At 39.9% G+C, this 20,536-nt stretch overlaps 1 protein-coding gene across 1 annotated transcript in view; it reads left to right on the top strand.

Moving 5' to 3' along the window:
* The window catches only part of LOC131986700 (roundabout homolog 1-like), an 84,181-nt gene that overhangs the window by 14,851 nt on the left and 48,794 nt on the right, over positions 1–20,536 (top strand). The window contains exon 3 of the mRNA XM_059351789.1: positions 11,216–11,542. Coding sequence (XP_059207772.1) covers positions 11,216–11,542 — 327 coding nt within the window. The remainder of the gene's footprint in view (positions 1–11,215; positions 11,543–20,536) is intronic.

Below are 20,536 nucleotides of genomic sequence, written 5' to 3'. Positions count from 1 at the left end.
CTTTTTATTTATATGATAACAAATTGAAAAAAATGGCCATCTTAAACGTGAAATCAACAGTGCCAATATCTTTTTACCTTTGTATTACAAACATTTCTAACATATTTATTATGGTAAAGTTTTGGCAACCACAGCTGCCGTTTTTTTTACCATAAAAGCAACAGTTTTTTTTTACAGTGCAGTGGCGGGTCATTTTTTACCCCTAAGACAACACAAGGGTTAAAGAGACTTTTGTGTCCTACTTGTGTCATTCAGGGATCAACAATATGTAAAAAGTCATGTAATATATTGTAATGTATATTGTAAGAGCTAATCATATAATATGTAAGATGATTATGATTTGCTATTTTCTGTTCCATTGCAATAATGGCCACCGTTGCAATATCTTATTACAATATGTTTTTCTGATTATATTTCACCTGCTGTGTCACAGTGCCTACTTTTCTTTTGCTATTTTTGATATCTCGCTGATCAGTTCATGAAAGAAAAAAAATTATATTTTTATTTTCACCCCACAGTCATCAAGGAACCTTAGAATTTTGAAATCTGCTAATTTAACTTTAGAGTTTGTGTAAATAAGCCAACACTTATCTTAATAAAAGAGAGAGAATAAATATCTTAGATCCTGGCTCTCCTTCTTTCTCTCATAACATTTCTCCAATTTCTGTTGCCGGGTTACAATATAGCCGACGGCCTTCTCTTGGAAGTCTGTAGAATTAGGGTGCGCAAAGTGGCATGATAGCCAATGACATCTTATCATGTTTGAAAAAAAAAAAAAAAAGCCTCAGGTTAATGAGAGAGTGAGAAGGGAAAAAAGTGTGGACAGGGATAGTGTCAAGGTGCTGCTGTAGGAAAAGAGAAGCAATATGACATCTCCAGACTCTGGTGGGTATGTTATGAAATACAGTAATTAACCCATGTTCAGAATATGTATGTATGAACACGGAGATAAAAGGAAACTCCAGCCAGTCATTAATCTCACAGACATTTTGTTCCCAAAGCAAATGATTTACCGCTGCAACGAGAACTATTTCCAATCAGCTAAATAACCTGCACTGTTGTGCTCACTTCAAACATTATTGGGAAATGCTAGATTGGTATCAAGCGTGGACTATAGCCAGATTTTAAAAGCTGCTTTATTCCAAACAGTGTTCTTTTGGCAGTGAAAGGTATGACAAATTGTTGCATTCAGCTCCTTTCTTTTCTCTTCACAAATCATTGCAATTACATTTAACAGTCGAGTGGAACTTCTCTTCAACCAGCAGATCATTACAACTTTTGCCAAGATTTTCAGATTGCAAGCTAAGTTTTGCCCTCCTAAAGCAATTTATCAGAACAAAGAAAGTAATGCTTTACCTCAGAAACACCTCATCCTCAGCCCCCTGACAGAAAATATAACAAACCAAGCTGGAAAGCTGGGATTTAACCGTATTCTTCATGTCAACAACCAGCCCCAGAGCCCTGTGCCAACATGTGTGATCAACAGCACCACCGCAAATAAAGCCAAATAAAAAGCTGTTCATACAGATAATTCTCAAATCACTACCAGATGAGCAGTTTTAATCACCTTTTAGAAATCTGCTATAAAGCTTACCGAAGCGTAAGCTTTTGACTTTTCACAGGAAAAAAAAGGATTGAAGTCTGTTCATAATAACTCCAATCCTTCATAGCAAAAATAAAGTGAAAAGCAATTTGTCAAGACCCAGTTAAAATGATATTTGCCCAGTGGAGGTGATTGACACAAGCAGGTTTGCCATGAAGAAAGGGGTCAGTATATTATGGATTTCTTCGAGCTGGTTCTCTTCCACGATGAACTCTGACTTCTTGGCTGCTTCCAATGTGGTGCTTTATTGCAGCTTGTATTGCTCCTCCCTGCAGGTACTGTTGAAAGACTAGTGTCTGGAAAAAAATTACACATACAAGAACGGAGTTATAGACCATGTCTGTACGTGGAAATTTTGGCTGTATGTCTTAATTTAGTTATCCATATTCTTATAATCATTTTAAGACCTTAATCTTTGGAGTTGATTTGTCAAAAGGAACACTTTGTGGGTACTTAGTGCTGCAAGAAGATCCAACATTTTAAATACGGTCTGCCTCTCCAACAAGGTAGCAGTGTGGCACCAGCAGCAGCAGCAGCAGCAGGAGCCGCAGCAGCTGTGTTTTGATAAGATTTACATTTGGCTCGACTGCAGCCAATGTGACATACAACCGTTGCTGTTTTTGAAACAGTGGGACTGCTGCCTCAAGATTCAAAACCATTTAGAGAGAACAACAAATCAAGATTAAGTGCTCTGTCCTTATAAGCAACGCCAAGGAATAGACAAGTTAAACCGCACACTTTCTTAAATTTGTTTCTGCTACATTTATTACTTACTTGATGTGAGAGTCTGATTGTAAGGGAACACTGCTAAACAACTGAAAGAAAATCAATAAGTCGGTTAGACTGCCTCTGATGTGAGATATTTGTATATGCATTTGTAAATAATCTTTATCCTGCACACATTCTTTGTGCACAGATGTTACCAACGAGCACACACAAGTGAAGCAGGTGGCAGGCAGCTCGGATAGCTGGGCATCAGTATCATGAGGGGGTGTGATGTGTTTTGCAATCTGCATTTTGAATTTTGAACAAGTAGCCTGTTTTATTATGTACACCAGAAATGTGTTTTAAAGGAATAGATTGATATTTGGGGAAAATTTACCATGGGCAGAGGACTTATGTTAAGCTAAGCTAATGTCTCAAGCTTCTAATTTGAGTGATATCAGTCTTCCTTTTTAACTCTTGGCAAGACAGTAAAAAGTTCCCTTCAGATGTAACTGTAATCCATCTAGAAGGGTGTTCATTGAGAGAGTGGGTTTATTTGCCTACTCTAACATGTTTTATGCAGAGCTAAGTGAGATCCATCTAACCCTTCTGCTAAACCTGTTATTAAAAATGCCAGCAAAAATTGAGTGAATCTCCACAGCACTAACCTATAATCTCCCTTAGTTTAATGTCCCCTCTTATTTATGGACGCTTGGATTATTAAACTAATGCTATGATTGTTTTTAGTGTCAGTGCAGTCCAAGGACATCCCGGGCTGTGGCCACTCATTCTGCCTCTTCATTAAAGAGACAGTAATTGAGAGTTAGAAGAGCTTACAGTACATGTAAGTGTCTGTCTGTATGGACATATTCATGAAGGGGGACTTCACTAGGCAGAAGTAGTCCTGCGAGAGGGCTTCAGTGCTGTAGATGTGTTTGGTGCTCAGGGCTCTCCCAGCCCAGTGTGACAGTCAGTTCACATCTGGGCTGTCGCTACCAGGGGCGCAATTTAGTCTGAAAATAAATGTAGGTCATGCAGACATGCACTTGTGACATGCAATGACACAGCATGCAGCTAATGTAATATTAATGTATTAACTCAGTTAGAGTGGCAAAAAACGTTTTAAATGACAGTTTTACAACCTGCAAGCCTCAAAGGAGACGAAGGAAACACGATATAGTACAGATGGTCAAACACACATTATGCAGTCTGTTTAGCTGGTTCTACTAAATAATGAAGACTACATTGTATCTTTAACTGATGAGAAGATAAGGCAGCTGTATCAAATCCAAATATGCAAGATTATCCCAAAGTGCATTTTTGACTTTAATAATAACAAACTGCACCTTTACCATTCCAGTGTTTGTCTCTATTCATGGGAAGTTTGGCTTGCAGGCTCTGCCTGAGTGATAATCAATGGCCTATACAGCTGCTTTACTTTCCACTGAACATTTAATGGAGTGAGGATAAGCCTCTCAGATGGGCTGCTGCTGGCCTTTCCAGGCACTTGTGCTCCAACGGTGTTTCTCATCACAAATACAGGAGCTAAGCTCAGCTTATGTAGAAGCAAGTTGCAATAAATAAAAAGCAAAATGTGTAGAGAATGCTGACATTTTTTACACAATTAGGGATTACCAGCAAACAGTATTAGTATGGCTGTGAATATGAGATGTGCAACTGACCAGCAAGTCTGTTTAATGCCATGTTTGAGCAAACTAAAGCATTTAATGACGTGAAGCAACAAAATATTATTTGATTTTTACAAATGGCAGAAATAACTGATAATGCAGTTTGTATTTGGTTTGAAAAACAAGCTGAGACCATCACGTGTGTGTCATCGACAGCCTGATGCATTTACTCTCCTGCTGAAGTGTCCTGGTGACCTAGTTGCCTCAGATGTTTATCATGTACCAGCAATGTTATGGGTTGAGTCTGCCCTGGGGACTTCTTTGTTTGTTACCTTCCCAGTGATCATTTAACAGCTACACAACCCAAAGTAAATACGTTTAAGGACCCAAATTCATAAATAAATACCTAGGATACACATATACACAGAAAAAGACAAATTTCCATCAAAATGGACCTTTGCTAAATATTAAATAATATTAAAATAAGAAAAGGATAAAGCAATTATGTGTTCAACAATAAGATCAGTATTTCAAAAACAGTATTTAACAATGTGAAAATTTCATGATGTCCTCTGTTTTATGTTATTGTCAAAAGGTCTTTTTTTCTATTAAAAAAAAAGCTATTTTTATACATTTTATACGCCTAATGATCAATTAATTCATCATAAAGGAAAAAAATGATGCATTTGGAAAACAGTCCTTAATATTTGTAATTCTGACGCTGTGTGTGTGTTAAGCTTGCGAGTGTGTTCCTTGTGCATTCCCACACAGTTATCTTGCCCTGAACATCTGGGTGCTGCAGTTGGGAGGTGTTATCATGTCCATGACCTTGACTCTCCTCTCTGCTGACTGCTTCATTGTGCATTGTGTTGTTAGGAGGCTACCAGGAGAAAGAACTTCCCAGTATTGTAATTAAAGTTTGTTTTTTGCTACTTCCATGTGACTAAATCACCTGTACAAAATGTAATTTAAGAAGATCAAATGTGTTAGCACAATGTAAGAGAGAGTGCGGTTGAAGATATCTTGTCCTGGCCACACACAGGCACACAAACACACACACATTCCTTCCCCCACATACTTGAGTGAATGACAGTGTTCAACTGTTCCACTTAATTGTAGTTTATACAGCCTGAGAAAGAATGTCTGGCATTTATTGGTTCCCTGTCTTTTACTTTACAAATGAATGAGTGTGTGTTTGGAATATGTGTCTCCAAGGGATGAGCAACACAAAAAGGTTTATTTTCCAATGAGTCAGAGTTTTGTTTTTCTTTGTTAGAGGAATATCCCAATGTCTGGGGAAATACGCTTATTTTCTTCCTTGCTGGGAGTTAACTGAGGTGATCAATACCACTTCCTCTTTACGGTAAATATAAAGGTACCACCAGCAGACAGGTAGCTTAGCTTAGCACAAAGACTGCACTGAAAGGTAACTGCATGGATATAATTGGATGTGGCTGCCCACATAGCTGTGAATGAGCCAATCATTGTAAAGCATATCGCAAATACAAGCAGGATTTTAGTGCTCTGCCTGAACAAACACTTCATTTGTTAAAGTTAGCAGGGGCAGAAATGAGGTTTAAATGCTTATCATTTCTTCTTTATTATGCTTCAATGTGAAGAAAAGTTGTTGGACAGTTTTTCACTCTGAGCATGATTTGTCTGTTGTGCTTTTTTTGTCTGCTTTTATTATAAAGTCTGCCTGATGTTATAAAACAGGTCCCTGGTCCCCCTTTTATCCTCTTTGATGTAGCGCTGAATCCACATTAGTCAGAAGTTGGCCTTAGAAGAGAGGATTTGTTGGATGTTTTGCTGACATTTCTGTATGATCAAATATGCTAAAAATACCAAAGGTGGTGCAGTGATGCACAGCAAACTCTTGCATAACATCACCCACTTGTCACACTAATACTTTGCTGCTGTAAGTTAAGTGTTGCAGAGCCAGGCGGCTGTCTAGTCTGGGTCTGTGAAGTGTATTTTAGGATGGAAATGCTGACAGCATTCAGTTGTTATTCAGACTCATTCTGCAAAATAAAGTCCTATTAAATGCACTATTTTTGTATAATTGTGTGTTCGCACTCTATGAGGCCAAAGGTGGAAAAGTGCCAACATTTATCGAACACTTACTGCCCGTCCTAATGCAGAATTAAATGATTGATTAAAGACTACTAATTTATCATAAAACAAGTTTGTTTAGCTGAGGTTTTCCCTGCAGGACACTTTCTACGGTGGTCTTCTTTGTAAGATGTCATGTCTGTCTCTCTAAATACTCTGTAAGCTTCTACATCTTCTCTTCTCTTGATATCTGCCCTGTTCATCTGGTCTTGGATAGTTGTCTGTTCAAACATGTGGTGTCATTTGCCTCACAAGAACTGCTTTGAACTCAGAAGCTTCTAGGAAAATCTCTGTCTCACCATTAAGAGTGTGGGCTGATCCGTGATCTAGCCCACGGGTCACAAATAGAAAACTAAATGACTTTTGCAGACTGAAACAAAGGGATTTCCTTAACAAGACATCGCTGTTCCATTTACTGCACACTCTTAAGCCTCAAACTAAATCTGCCTGCCTTTATTTGCTGTTGCTCGGCTGCTGTTCTTCCAGAGTGACACTCGAGCACAGGTAATCCCACAGAACCTCAGGTGGAGATTTAGCATTTCCACCACTGTGGCTTTGGTAGGCTAGGTGTCAGAGCCACTGAGCAAGCTGATTGTGTCACACAGCTGTCAGCGGCACCAAAGGGTGGCAATGCACCGCAGTCTACATTAATAAATGTCACCCACTGCTTCTCTAGTACTTGCTTATTTGGGAGAACCACGAAGAGACAATTATGCAAATTCTCCAAAAATTGAATTTGGGGGTTTGGGAGTCTGAGTTGAACACTAGTCTCCAAGTGATGCTTCAGAAACATGAATCAGTGTGTGTCCATGTGTCTGTCAGCCTGTCGGACATGTTACACCTTTGGAATGGATCATTTTTCATACTGAGCTCAGAGCCAAAGTGTGACTTCAGTGTAGCAAGCTAATTTGATTGTGATACTTGATATTTTCTTTGTATGTTTCTTTGGTTTGGTTCCAAACAGTCATAGTAGCCTCCTTTCATGCACTCTAAATACATACAGTACTATACAGTAAGTGACACTGGGGTATGTGTTGATCCAAGACCACCAACAGTGCATTAAATTACACTCATATTTGTCACATTGTGTTATTAGATTCCCAGAGTGCATGATTTGTTGTTTCAAAACTCCCCCCTTTATCGCCTCTTTTTTCCCTTCTCCTTTCCTCCTATAATTTATCCCCCATGCCTTCTTTTCTAATTCACATAGATTCACCAAACCTACTTGAATAAAATACAAAATACCTAGCTTGTTATTTCTGCGTTTCTTCCTGCACATTTTAGTTGATTCTCTAGAGAGAAACACAGTTGTGGAGAAAACAGACTCTCTACCCACGTTTCTTCTCACTGAGTGAGACAAAACTACACAGACATGCTCCCTTTTCTTTTATGTTTGTTGCTCTCCACTCGCCTTCTTTTCCTAGATCTTCACAAGACAACAGAACTGCCTCAGGGATGATTGACAGGAAAAAATATATTTGTATGGGCACAGGTGCTGAAAATGACCTTTTCTGTGTATGTATGTACACCATTGTGCATCTGTGTGCATGTTTTTGAATACTGATTGTATGCTGGCTTCTGGCCCTTTGCAGATAAAGCCTGGTCTTTAGGGGGGCCCACTTGTAGCTGGCTGATATTGCCTTTCTGTAATGCCAGGGAGCTTAGGGAGCTGTATGGACCCTTAGGCATTATCCCAACACAATTAGGACATGCAGGCAGCCTGTGTGACCGAAGGCCACAATGGCCACCTTGTTTTTATTGTTTTGTGGTAGGTTTAAATGCCATTAATGAAATGTTTACACTTGTGTTTGCTCTCAGATTGGGAGAGGTATACATATTGTTTTTTTATGGTTTAAAGATTATTTCCCCTCATGTTTAAGTTGATTCAGAACACTTTCAGCATCTAATGTAACAGTACTATAGTAATTAGTCTAAGGTACCTTCCCTTATTTGCTACTAGCACTGAAAACAAATGTCTGAAATGATGCTTGATTTTCCCACTGAACTCATGCAGATATTGGTGCCCAGATGATGAATGCTAATCACTTTGGTGATCCCTTCACTATTTTTCTAGTGCTGCATCGCATTCACTGCTTAAGTTCATGAATAAATACCTTGGAAACTATTGACATTTCTGTGCTAATTTCCAATTGTTAGCATGTTGAGATAAATGGTGACCATGGTATACACTCGATTGGGCCAATAGATGATGCCATCTTTCATTTCAGATGGCTGAGAATCATGTCTGTACAAATACCAGGGTGCAGGTTTGCTGTGTTGAAAATACTATTCTGATTTATCAACCAGGTTGCGAGTGCAACACAAACTAAACACTAGGGTCTAGTCTCTCTTTTAGGGTTTAGGTCTCTTTTTCCAAAAATTAAGTTTGAATGAAAGCAAAGTAAGACAGTTTGGGATCATCATCCTCTGTTTTAACTAATCTATTTGTATGTATACACTGAGGGTGAGTGACACTATTAGTTTTCTTAAATTTTATGTAAACTTCCCCAAAAGACCTGTCGATGGTGGGTACTTTCCCCTCATTGTTGCCTTACAGGATAACTCAGATTTGGTCACACATTAAAAAAAGCCATGGGTTTTATTGAGTAACATTTTAGGTGGGTAATTACCTGCCTTTCATACAATTCAAGTGTTTAGCAGTTTTTTTCATTCATTGGCATGTGGCCTTTTAGCTATGTGGACTACTTGGCAGCATTAAAAGAAAAGTGGGAAAAAGGAAGCAAATTGAGGGGAAGAAAAAAACTGAATATAATAGTCATGCAGAGGCCCAGTCCACATCCATTTAGTCAGACTGCTGCCATCCAGATAATATGAAGCTTTTGAATGCCAAATGCAAATGTGAACATACCTTTAAGTTTGTAATGATAACCTTGCATGCCTATTCTTCCTGAATTATTGTGAGAGTGTGGTACTTCACCTCTTAAATTCCATCATATTTCCCTAATAAGACTTCATAAAAAGACAGTAAAAGATGATTTGTGCAAAAACACAAACCATCTACCGCACTACCCAGCGGATCCAATTCTCACCCATTTCACAGTGTGTGAGGTGTTATCTATCTGGGTAAACACTTGTCTGTGTGGGATTTACTGGTTGCAGCGGGAGTGTAGGAGCTCATCACTTTCTTGCACGGTGGTGATTATCTGCTTTACAGGGCCATTGGCACATTAAAGCGTGACCTGCTGAAGGCTGTGTAAGACAGTGTTTGCAGCAGCATGAAAGAACAGAAAAGTGTTCCCACAGCAATAAAACAGGTAAACAGTGGTTGCGTGACTGACATAAATGCCAAATTTCCTCCATCTTTTCCATCTAGCTTCTCTTTCTCATTGTAAGGTTGTTAGCAGTTTTTACTACAATTACTTGTGCATTTCGGTTTAAGGATTAAAGGCAATTTTGAATTTTATCTAGATTCTGCAAAATAATGGCTCCTGTAGCTGTTTTGTACAATCCACACAAGATTCTTTAGCATTCATACAATACTGGAAGGAAAAAGGAGAGAAAAGGAGTGAGGGGGTGGGTGTGTGGATAGGGTTGGAGTTGGGCAGGCTTGACTGTGTTGGGGGATTGGAAAGAGATGGAAGGAATGTAAGATGTGCAGAGGCATTGGAGTTGTGTACCTGGATCTCATTAGGAAGGTTTGCTTTGTCCTCTGCCTCACAGGGTCTCATTGTTACACAGTTTCTTTGAGAAGACCAGCATGATTGACATCTCAACAGTGTATCGGGGATTAGAGGTGATTTTGTGGTTGTTAGTGTGAGTACGGTTGGAGGAACGGATTCATATTTCTATGGCTGTGGTGAAATTGGCTCCAAATAGTGAACACAAAGCATAAATGTATGTGTATTCCAGCCGGGTGGAGGAAAGAGAGTGATGGCTCCTGTTGAGGATGGGTAACCTTTTTCTTTCTCTCCAAATATCAGAACAGGCATCTATGGATAATTCAGAGCAACACGAAGACATACAATTACACTTGCCACTATTTCAGAATCTGCATCCAATCAAGGAAATTGCTTTGGTGTATGGGTGCATTAGTTTATTAGCATATAGTAAGAGGAAACAAATAAATAAAACAAAAGCAAGTCAAGAAACATAGAAAAAGAATAGAAAAAATTGAAATAAATAAATGTATGTATATCAGTTTCCAAATGAAAGAGCTGATATTTTTCATTCTGATTACTTACCATGTGCAATATTATTTATACTATGGCCACTTTATGTTTTAGTATTTGTTTTGCTCATCTTTGCACCTGTTTCCATGAATGTTGCATATCTATTAGGACTTTTCTGTCTGTTCGTTGTGTTTGACCTTTTATGTCTTTCATTTTTTTCCTGTAATTTACATTCACACCTTTTGCTTCTGTTTTTGCTGCTGTGACGAGTGAATTTCCCCATTGTGGGATCAATAAAGTATAATCTGATGCAATCTAATCTAATTTCTGAACCATTTACGAGTGTGCAAAAAAAGAGAGCCAGGTGTGAAAATTTAATTGCTATGGGGTTATTGTAATGTGAAAGTTTTTTATTCCCTGCGTTGTTACCTGTAGAAGCAGAAGTTTCAAACAGGTTTAAAACTACTGAATATTTAAAGCCGAGAAATGAACACAGACACAGTCTATATTATTGTGTTGGTGGAGCCACAGATAACACCATAATCCTGTTATAATTCAGCCTTGAAGCTTTTCTCACTGCGAAGTATAAGTATTTATTTTCAAATGTGTGTGTTTTAATGTGAGACATGCTTTGAAAGATATTACTTCCTGAGGATTTCACATGTCAGCATTGTTTTTTTTAATTTACAATGCCTCATGGGGTTCCAACTGCTGAAACAAAAGCAAAACATTTTATGAGCGACATGCGATTGTGTGGTAATTATATTGTCAAACTGGATTATTGTTAATGCAAGGCACTCGCACAGCAATAATAATGTGCCGTGCCTAATTCCTTTAGAGCTGCTGCTGTTTTGATTAGTACTATTCTTTATTACATTTAAAGGGGTTATTTGATGAATATTGCCCTGGCTCTTTGTGATGTGTCTTTTGTGAATTATAGACACATACAGAAAACCTCACATATACCCAACATGGTAGTAAAGTGTAAACCTGGAGCGAACTCATTTTGTCATCTCTGCACCCTTCTTCCTCTCCAGGATCACGTCTCCGCCAGGAAGACTTCCCTCCCCGCATTGTGGAGCACCCCTCTGACCTCATTGTGTCCAAAGGGGAACCAGCCACTCTCAACTGCAAGGCAGAGGGCCGTCCAGCCCCCACGGTGGAATGGTACAAAGATGGGGAGCGCGTTGAGACGGACCGCGACAACCCCCGCTCCCACCGTATGCTGCTGCCCAGCGGGTCCCTCTTCTTCCTGCGCATCGTCCACGGACGACGGAGCAAGCCTGACGATGGCAGCTATGTGTGTGTGGCCCGAAACTATCTGGGCCAGGCGATCAGTCACAATGCATCCCTGGAAGTAGCCAGTAAGTTGTGTTGGTGTTTCATGTGTTACAGTGCTGAGAGCTTTGATATTTAAAAAAAAAATGTGCACACACTACTCCAGCAGGGTGTTATTATCGTCAAATACACCTTACATATAAATGGCCAAAGTCAGACATTAAAATCAGAAAGTACCAAGTCTTTGACTAAGAATAACAAAGAAGATATCTCTAATACCCAGGCCTAGTGCGCAGACTTCCAGATAATAATTATCTCGGCTCTTTTAAGCATTTAATTGATTTCCCAATCTCTCAATGTCCATGATGATAGTGGGGATTTTAATATCTCTCTTCAAAGAAAATAAACAGCTTTTATGAAAGTCTGGAAAACATTTACTCAGTTTAACCTTGAGATAATCTCCTGCTAAGTCCTGAAGCAAAATGAACCAAAAAAAAAAAAAAAATTGGTGGAAATACTGTATTCTATTTAAAGTTTATATAACAGTTATATTAACTTTGCATTATTCACCTTTTCAACTCAACTAATTGCATTGGTCCAATTATACATGAAACAAATGTCATAAGTCTTAAAGCCTGTTTTATTTTGCTACTTTCCATCCAATATAGGTCATTTTTATGGCTGAGGGACAGGTGGAAGTCCACTATGCGACCCACCTGTCAGACACGCAGCAGCTGTGTGTCTGCTTTAGTCCCCAGGTTTAAACAAGTGCTGAGTGTGTTCCTAACAGATGACAGTGTCAACTCGCTGAATCGTAGAGCTGTAAGTGTCAAGCGTGTGCTGTTGCCGGTTAAACAGCCTTTCACTGCACTGTGTCTCAGGCAGGAATCTGTCAGGTTGCATGCAGCAGCCAAACACATGTCTGTGTATATATATATATTAGTTGGAGTGATGGAATGAAGCTTGTGTAGAAGCCGACAGAGGTCAGAGTGTACAGGGCAAAAGGTCAGGGCTTACGGCCTTCAGAATAGGGTAAGTGCAGTTGGCTTGTGATTCTCTATGGGGCACAAGTTCTGCAAGTCCAGAAAAACTTGAATCTGGTAAACAACAAGGGTAAAGCCTGCACTGAAAGAAGGAAGTGTTGGTCACTAGGGTTAACAACCACAGCCACGGCCTCACACACTGCATAGCTCCCCATCCTTTACTGTCGACCCCCGTTCTCTGCTCAGCTGTGTCAGCTTGCAGAGGTCTACCCAGGCTCGGTCTCCTGGGCAGATATTTCGCAAAGGTTTTAGAATAATAATACCCCTAGTATCCGTTTCACCTCTTGAATTATAATGGGAGAGATGGTCAAACGCATCACGGTAATGCTAGATCAGCACTCTAACCCTGAGAAGCTAAGCCCTCTGGGGGGGGGAGTTTATTACTCAGAGTTCACTAAATTTACTGTCAGGTTTTAAGGTCGAGGGAGGGGGGAACAGAGAGAGGACTTGTTGAAGCTGCCTGGATGAGTTATGTCTCCCAGCTTCATCCTTCAGAGGTCACACAGATTCATGGGTCACCCTGGGGCTGGATAGTAAAACAGATCTCCCCTTTGGCAAATGCTGCTGAGTTAGGGAGTTTATAAGAGGACTGAGAATCTGGGGAGTGTTAAAAGGAGGATTGACCTTACTCTGTCAATAGACCAACGTGTCAGATCATTTGTCTGGTCTTGTTAATCTTATAGTTTTAGTCCAGCTTTTTAATTGCTTATAGATTGCTTTGACCAAGGGAAACTGTATTCAAAATAATGGTTTTCAAGCTGACATGTTCTGGTTACTCTTTTGTGTATACACAGTAAGCTGATGTTTTTTTTCAAGTATCATTATGTTCATTTATTATGTCACTCAAAAATCACCCAGACAATAATACTGTGTGATGGAACTCAGCAATAATAGAGCAGAATGGATGGGTGGATTGCAATCATTTTCCAGTACAAAGAGTAGACACAATAGGTCCATCAGAAGCACATTATTATGGTTATTAGCCTGACCCTCCAATATTTGTAATAACCAGTCTTTAGAGAGCTCCAAAATCTAAAAGCTTCACGTTGGTTTACATGACCAGCAACAGTGAACACAACAGCTGTGCACAACTCTCGAGCGCATGCCAAAGTATCTGTGTCCTCTGCACACAGCGCACGCTTGATCACTCACAGGTCTACTACACAGGTGAAACCGCTCGTCTGTTTGAACTGTAGCATCGCATCTGCACACGTTGAATATAAACCAGTGTGTTGCTGCTCTTGATGAGCACATCTGGCTGGGTGTTTGTCAGTGTAGCAGGCTGGAGGATCTGTGATTCAATCACCACTCGCCTTTTGACAACTGTTAGTTTATCACTTAACTGTGTTGCTGGTATAAGATGAGATTGTGTTGTTGGTCAAAATGCATGCACGTACTTTCAGGTGGCATTACACAGACTGTGTGTCAGGTGTGTGGGCGTTTTGATACAAATAGCAGGTGGTACAGACACTGCCTCGTTTCCCAGATCACTAACATTAGCCATCAGCTTTTATTACTTTATTTAAGTGTGATGTCTTTTCATTACCTTAATCTAAAAGGACTGTAAATAATTTGAAGGTTTCATCCCATAACCTTTGGGTTCTGAGCAAATAGCTTAGCTGTAATTTGTTTTCAGTTAACATGCCCACTTAAGATGGTGGTAACATTTTACGACCTTCTTAACATCAGCATGTCAGCATTTTCATTGTGAGCATGTTAGCATAATGATGATAGCATTTATCTTGACAGCCTAACAGAGCTGCTAGCTCGGCTGTAGAGTTGTAGTCTTTTGATGCATGAAGTGTGGATAGACAGACAGACAGACAGACAGATAGATAGATAGATAGATAGATAGATAGATAGATAGAGAGATAGATAGAGAGATATATAGATAGATGAATCCTTCAGCTTCAAGACATACATAAGTTCAAAGTTATTTTTCTGCATTATTGAACCGTACAGTATATTATACAGTAATTTCTGCTCTGTACCTGTCCCAGAAAATAACTGTTAAATATTCATAGTTAATATACATGATTGGCTGTCGCTCCACACTGCAGTACGTTGACAAAAGTCCAACATTTCATTAGTCATTTGATCTCTTATCGACAAAGTAAATGTGAAAGCTACAGTGGAAAATTAATTACTGGTAAAAGCCTTAACTCAATTCCAAATTAATTTACGGTATTATAACTTTTTTCTAATGCCGCTTTGATTTAAGTGAAGTAAGGGAGAGATGATGAAAAGCGGGGAGTTGGCTGACAAAAGACAGGCTGACAGGCTGGAAGTGATGGGAGCAGGAAAGGAGTGACAGAGACAGACGGGAACAGAAGAGAGAGAGGAAGAAGTGTCTGTCCTTCAAGGCACAGAAGTGAAACTAGTTTGCAGAAAATTGAGGTGACGTGGTAGAGACAGTGACAGATGTAGTATGTGCTGGTGCCTGAAGCGTGACCACGGGGTTGAAATACTGTGTAAGCACACACAACATGCTCACAGACGTGCGCACGCACACACACACACACACACACACACACACACACACACACGGACTAGTGGAGCCTTTTCTGGAAGTGAAAGAGATGAAATGGGGGAAAAAAAGGAAAAAAGACGTATAACTTAGTTCCTATCCAATAAATGTCACAGAAGACACTCAGCATATTTTTTCTGCCTGTGGGGACCCTCGAGGACCCTGGGAAATGAGCATATGTCCTATTGACCTCAGCCACTTGATTCAATCATGGGGCGCTTTATTGAGGTGAAGGCAAAGTCACAGCCTGTGTACTTTAAGGGTTATTGGATGGTAGACCTGTTTTTAGGTTGAGCAAGGGGAATAAATTATATTCTTAAGCTAATTGGACTCTGCCATTTTCTAGAGAAAAGTGGAGCTTGTGGTGGGGCTGAAGGAAGGTTAGCCCACAACGCTGCGCTGATGAAGTAATGAGCCACAGGGAAACACTATGATACGGCCACATCACCTCTCAGGCATGAAGGAGTTTGAAAGGAAAGGCAGAAGTATCCCCACTGATTCCTTCATTTGATTATTCAGATAGTTTCCTTTTCTATTTACATTTCACATTTGGCTCATCGTGGGGTAACAAGGCACAGCTGTTATATACTGTATGCATGTATATGATGAGTATAACTATAGGAAGAAATCTCATGATTTTTAATCAAATAAGGCATGTGGTTCAAATACTTTATTATGTGCATTTTGTGGCCAGCTAAACATAAAGGATTACATATGTGAGAGAATTACAACTCGTAGTAGGACAATTTAACACAGAAAATGAAGCAGCCTTGGATAGATTTTAACAACTTCCGTTGCATGCACCAATGACTTCTGATATGAATCCAAATACAGATGTTTTTGTGGCATTAACAGATGGTGCTACACATTCTACATGTTACATTTCAGGAGGCATGCATACATTATTTTTTATATAGAGGACTTGCACCAGATAGCAGAAGAAACACTCAAGCCCCTACAAGCCAGATTTATATCCCTTGTTTCCTTGTATCAGGTTTTTTTCATTAAATTATTTTTTCCATATCTGCAACTGCTTAAAAACCTGTTTATGTTATCTGGCAAAATAAAATATCACAGGGTTCCCAGTAAAATAATAGACAACAACAACAAAAAAGAAATGCCAGATCTCCATTGGGCATGATGTAAATCTGTAAAACACACTCACACATACAATATTAATATTTCATCACCCTAAATGTATGCAGTTTTGTTTTCTATTCATATCTGGAAAAGGAAAGCCAGTGGGAGAAGTGCTGGCATGTGGTAATTACATGAATACATTAAGATGACAGACATGTTCATCAGAACACCATGCTCTCTGAAGTGGATCATGGGATAGGCGCGGCTCAGTCTGACTGTGAGGTTGACAGCTTAAGGTGGGACCCCTGCTCTGTCTCCCTGTCCGCTTCTCTTTGATTGTAATCTTATGTTGGAAAGAGCGGTTGCAGGAGATGTACACGGCAGTGAAGAGGGAGGCAGATTCTCAGAGGTCACATTTCCCCTCTGCATGCCCCTATCCATTAACTAATGGCTCTCCACTTCAAATGGCTGTCACTGTCACTGACAGCCTCCTGTCTGTAGAAACTCTGGATAAAAGCAATAAAAGATCCTAAGTGGCAGGAGAGCGGTACGTCTCAGAAAAGTTGTCATTTTCTCTCCACATGAATGAGGAGTGATGTTGTTTGATAGACAAATACTGACACATTGTAAATGCTCTTCATCCACAACCACAAAGTCAGATATCAGTGTTTACTGCCAATTGCCTGTGACAGTTTGCGAACGCTGTGCTAGCCTCTTGTTCCTCATCCTGTTTTCCGCTCCCTTGTTCTCTCCCAGTTGGCCTATGGTTAGATCAGTCACTGAATAAGTATCACACTCCGGGGACAGCTGGTTTGTGTTTACAGTCTGGAGACTGGGGCGAGTGCACTGAAAGTATTGTCTAAACAATTTTAGTCGCTATATTCCCCTAGGCTCAGCGTTTCCAAGAGCCAGATTTGTGCCAGAGTGTCAGGACGAAGGGAAGAGAGTTTGTTTGGCTTGCAGCAGCACAGTGAAGGGAGAAGAGAGGGGAAGTACTCACGCGCTTCTGACAAAAACCATATGGTTCCTGGGTGTGCTGAAATATCATCGGACTGTAAAGGTGTTCCTTTTTTTGTGTTTCTGCGTGTACATTTTGTCAGTGTGTATGTGTGTGTCAACTGAAACAACAGTCGCTACTTCCTGAAAGGACTGACCTTCACATCTTTATATTCTTGTACAGATTACAGAATTATGCCATCAATTATGAATCCCTTTGTTTCACCACACTTTCTATTGCAAAGGGAACTTTCATTTTGCAGCAGGGAAGCATTGTAGCCTTTTCAAGAATATAAAAGAATTGTCTAGCTTTATATGTGATAATAAGCTGGCAGGCATTGTGAATTTTCTGCACTGTTGAAGATTCCTCTATATTACATTACATATGAAGCCTTCTTTATTGGCTATGTTATGTGTGTGAGCACAGAGCACATTTTTTCCCCCATTTTTCTATTTTTTTTTTGCTTGTCTTTGGAGAATAAGTTGCTGACGAGGAGAGACAGACGTGCCACAGGAGGGGAAAAGCAGCCCGGGAGAGTCAAATCAACAAATCTGTCTGTTGAAGATAGACTTTTGTGTTTTGTGTACAGTATAAGCCCCTGTGTGCCCATATGTTGGTGACACTAAGCATGTGCTTTGGGTGTCTCTCAATTTCTTCTCCATGCCCCTTGTCACCCCTCCAAATCATGTTGGATATCATTTTTTGTTGGTGATGCATTCAGCTGTGGTTGTTGCTGGGGAGACGGTGTTTGGCTCGGCCCGTTTCCCCCGACACTAAATCTTTTTCCCGCTCGGTGCTGAACCTCAGTGCTGGTCACATTTCCCTGCAGCCTCAGAGCAGTAATGCAGCCAGATTTTATCCATTTCCGATAAAAGTCAGCGCATGCCGTGTCATGTTACTCTGATGTCATGTGTATTTTATTCACCCATTTGCTGATTTGCAACACGGCAAGAGAAACTTCCCGGAGGGCCAAATAACCAGCACTCATGTGCTTAGCTGAAGAAGTGTTTCTAACAACTGAAATTAATTAACAGTGAAAACCCATCATCAAGTCACAACTTGCAACAAATCCTGTAATGACATAAACTATGATATGTCTGGTGCCTATAATTTACTTGTGAATGTGTCAGTGTGCAAATATAAAGGGTTTACAGCATGGCTGAGTAATCCTGCTGTCACTGCGGGATTGTTGTGCATTTGTAGAGATATTAGCCTTATCCATCCTCTATCTGTCACTCCACAGTCAACAGCACCCACTAGCCGTATCTGTGCTCAGGGTTAATGCTATCTTCCTCTGGGGTCAGGGGTTATGTCGCTTTTTCATTTCAACCCGGTGTCAGTTTTCATTTCTCAAAGCTTGTACGCCTACTCTCCCAATATCTGCTTTGTGTGGTATCATATCACACGGTAAAAGCAAACTGTAAAAATCAAGCTCAGTACAACTCTGACAGTCCCTTCAGGGCGTGAAAATGAAAAATGAACATTTTCCCAGATGCGCACTGTGTAATTGTGGTTTGATGATTGTTTGTTAGTGTTTATGATTAAAATGCCAACTTTTTAGACTATCATTAAGCTAATCAAAATTCTTATGTGATCTAAAAGTAGCAGACACTTTGCTTTGTTGCAAACCGTGATCACATATTCTGAACGAATACCAGACAGCTAAATTACACAGAACTCGCCGTTTGTTTGTTTTATAAGGATGTGAAGCATTATCGACTTTTTAAAAAAAAAAAATCAACATTCACTTGCTTAACAAAGTTGCCTATAGACTCAGATGCTATGCTTGCTCTAGGCTAATGTCAGTGCTCTTGCTGTTTTATCTGACCCATCGGCACAGAGGGGCTTTAAAAACCAAAAGGGAGAAGGTTTTGTTATAATTTTTCATTTTGGTTTTTGGTTTGTTGGTTTCATGATGGCGCCCCTCTTTGCATGAATCCATCTGCATACAGTTAGTTCTTTGTCTACACAGAAGGAGAACTTGTTTCTATACAGCCAATCAAATCACTTGATCTTTGACCATATTTGCTTAAAGCTGAAACGTCACCGTTCTATGATAGGCGTGTGGTCTCAGCGACAGCCAGACAGCAGCCGGTTACACTTTAACAAAAACCCACAACGGCTTTCCTTCTAAAATTGGCTCCGTATCTAATTTATAAACATGAACACATATTTTGTCCTTCAACTAAGCGTACTGTAGGAGCAAGTGAACAAGCATCCACAAGGGAAAAGTGCACTGTTGGCATCAGTTTGCAGGCCAGATAGCTGGCTGGCTGCAGCATATTAAACACAACAAAAACTTGCAAATATCACTTCAGTTACTTTAGATGCTGGTGTGGTTCTGTACTGCTAACTACACATCTTCTGCCCATGGATTGTGAGCTACACAGGCCAGGTTTACTTTTTCTTCTAAATCCCCTGCTGGTGCTGTGCCTGGCAGCTGCTGTCAATCAAACGTGGGAATAAATATTTCTAATACTTCTTCCAAGACATTTCCTTTAATAATGAGATTAAATATGACAACAAATACGAATTACAAATAGACAAAGACATAGTTTGAGTAAATGATATTTCAGTTTTAAAAAAACTAACTTTGTCAACATATTGCTTAAAAATCTCCAAATGCTATCTTCTATCTATAACAATCAAGTCAGACAATTTTTAGAAATATTTCCGGGCAATCGGAAAGGTGATACATTTAGTGAGATGCTATATCCCAATACAGTACTTTACAGAAATTATACCATAAAGAAGCCGTCACAGACAGTTGGAATCAGAAATGTGAGCGGTTGCCAGTGCAGCAGCACAGTATTAGACTGTTTATGCAGTAGAGTTCCTACTGCTTACCCACCACAACCAAAGAATCTGGTATCTTCTCTAATAGGCTGCAGATGTGGTGATTTATAACATGCAGCGAAATAGGGGACAAAGAGTGAGAGAGAGAGAGAGAGAGGGAGAGGGGTGGATCCTCAATGGAAAGCTGAATAATGAGGTGAACAATTCCAAGGCACTACAACCATTCCTGTGCCTGCCTGGATGTCAGTTCTGCATCCCTTATTTTCTGCCATTTTCCTCCTCCTCCTCCTCCTCCTCCTCCTTCTAAAGCATCGCTTCATCTCTCTCCTATGGGAATACTTTGGAATGTGCAGACAGGTTTGTGATGGAGCCGCTGTTGTTGAAGCTGCTCACTGAAAGCTTTGATGACCAGTGATGTTTCCCCCATAATTGTCACCATATACAAGTTGTAGGTATGTCTACCTGTGAAAGAGGCACAGTATGCAGAGGCAGACACCAAAACAGGGGTGTGTCTGTGTGTTTTCATGTTCATTCCTGCTCTATCCTTAGAAACTAGTCCTATTTTTAGGTTTGTGTTAATATTGTTCCTCTCGTCAAAAAAAAAAGCTAAAATAATTTAAATTAGATTAATTTTGCA

Source organism: Centropristis striata, chromosome 15 (assembly GCF_030273125.1).
Source record: "Centropristis striata isolate RG_2023a ecotype Rhode Island chromosome 15, C.striata_1.0, whole genome shotgun sequence".
In the NCBI taxonomy this organism is placed as follows: domain Eukaryota; kingdom Metazoa; phylum Chordata; class Actinopteri; order Perciformes; family Serranidae; genus Centropristis; species Centropristis striata.
Note: the sequence above shows the minus strand (reverse complement) of the source record. Positions and strands in the feature narration are given on the sequence as shown.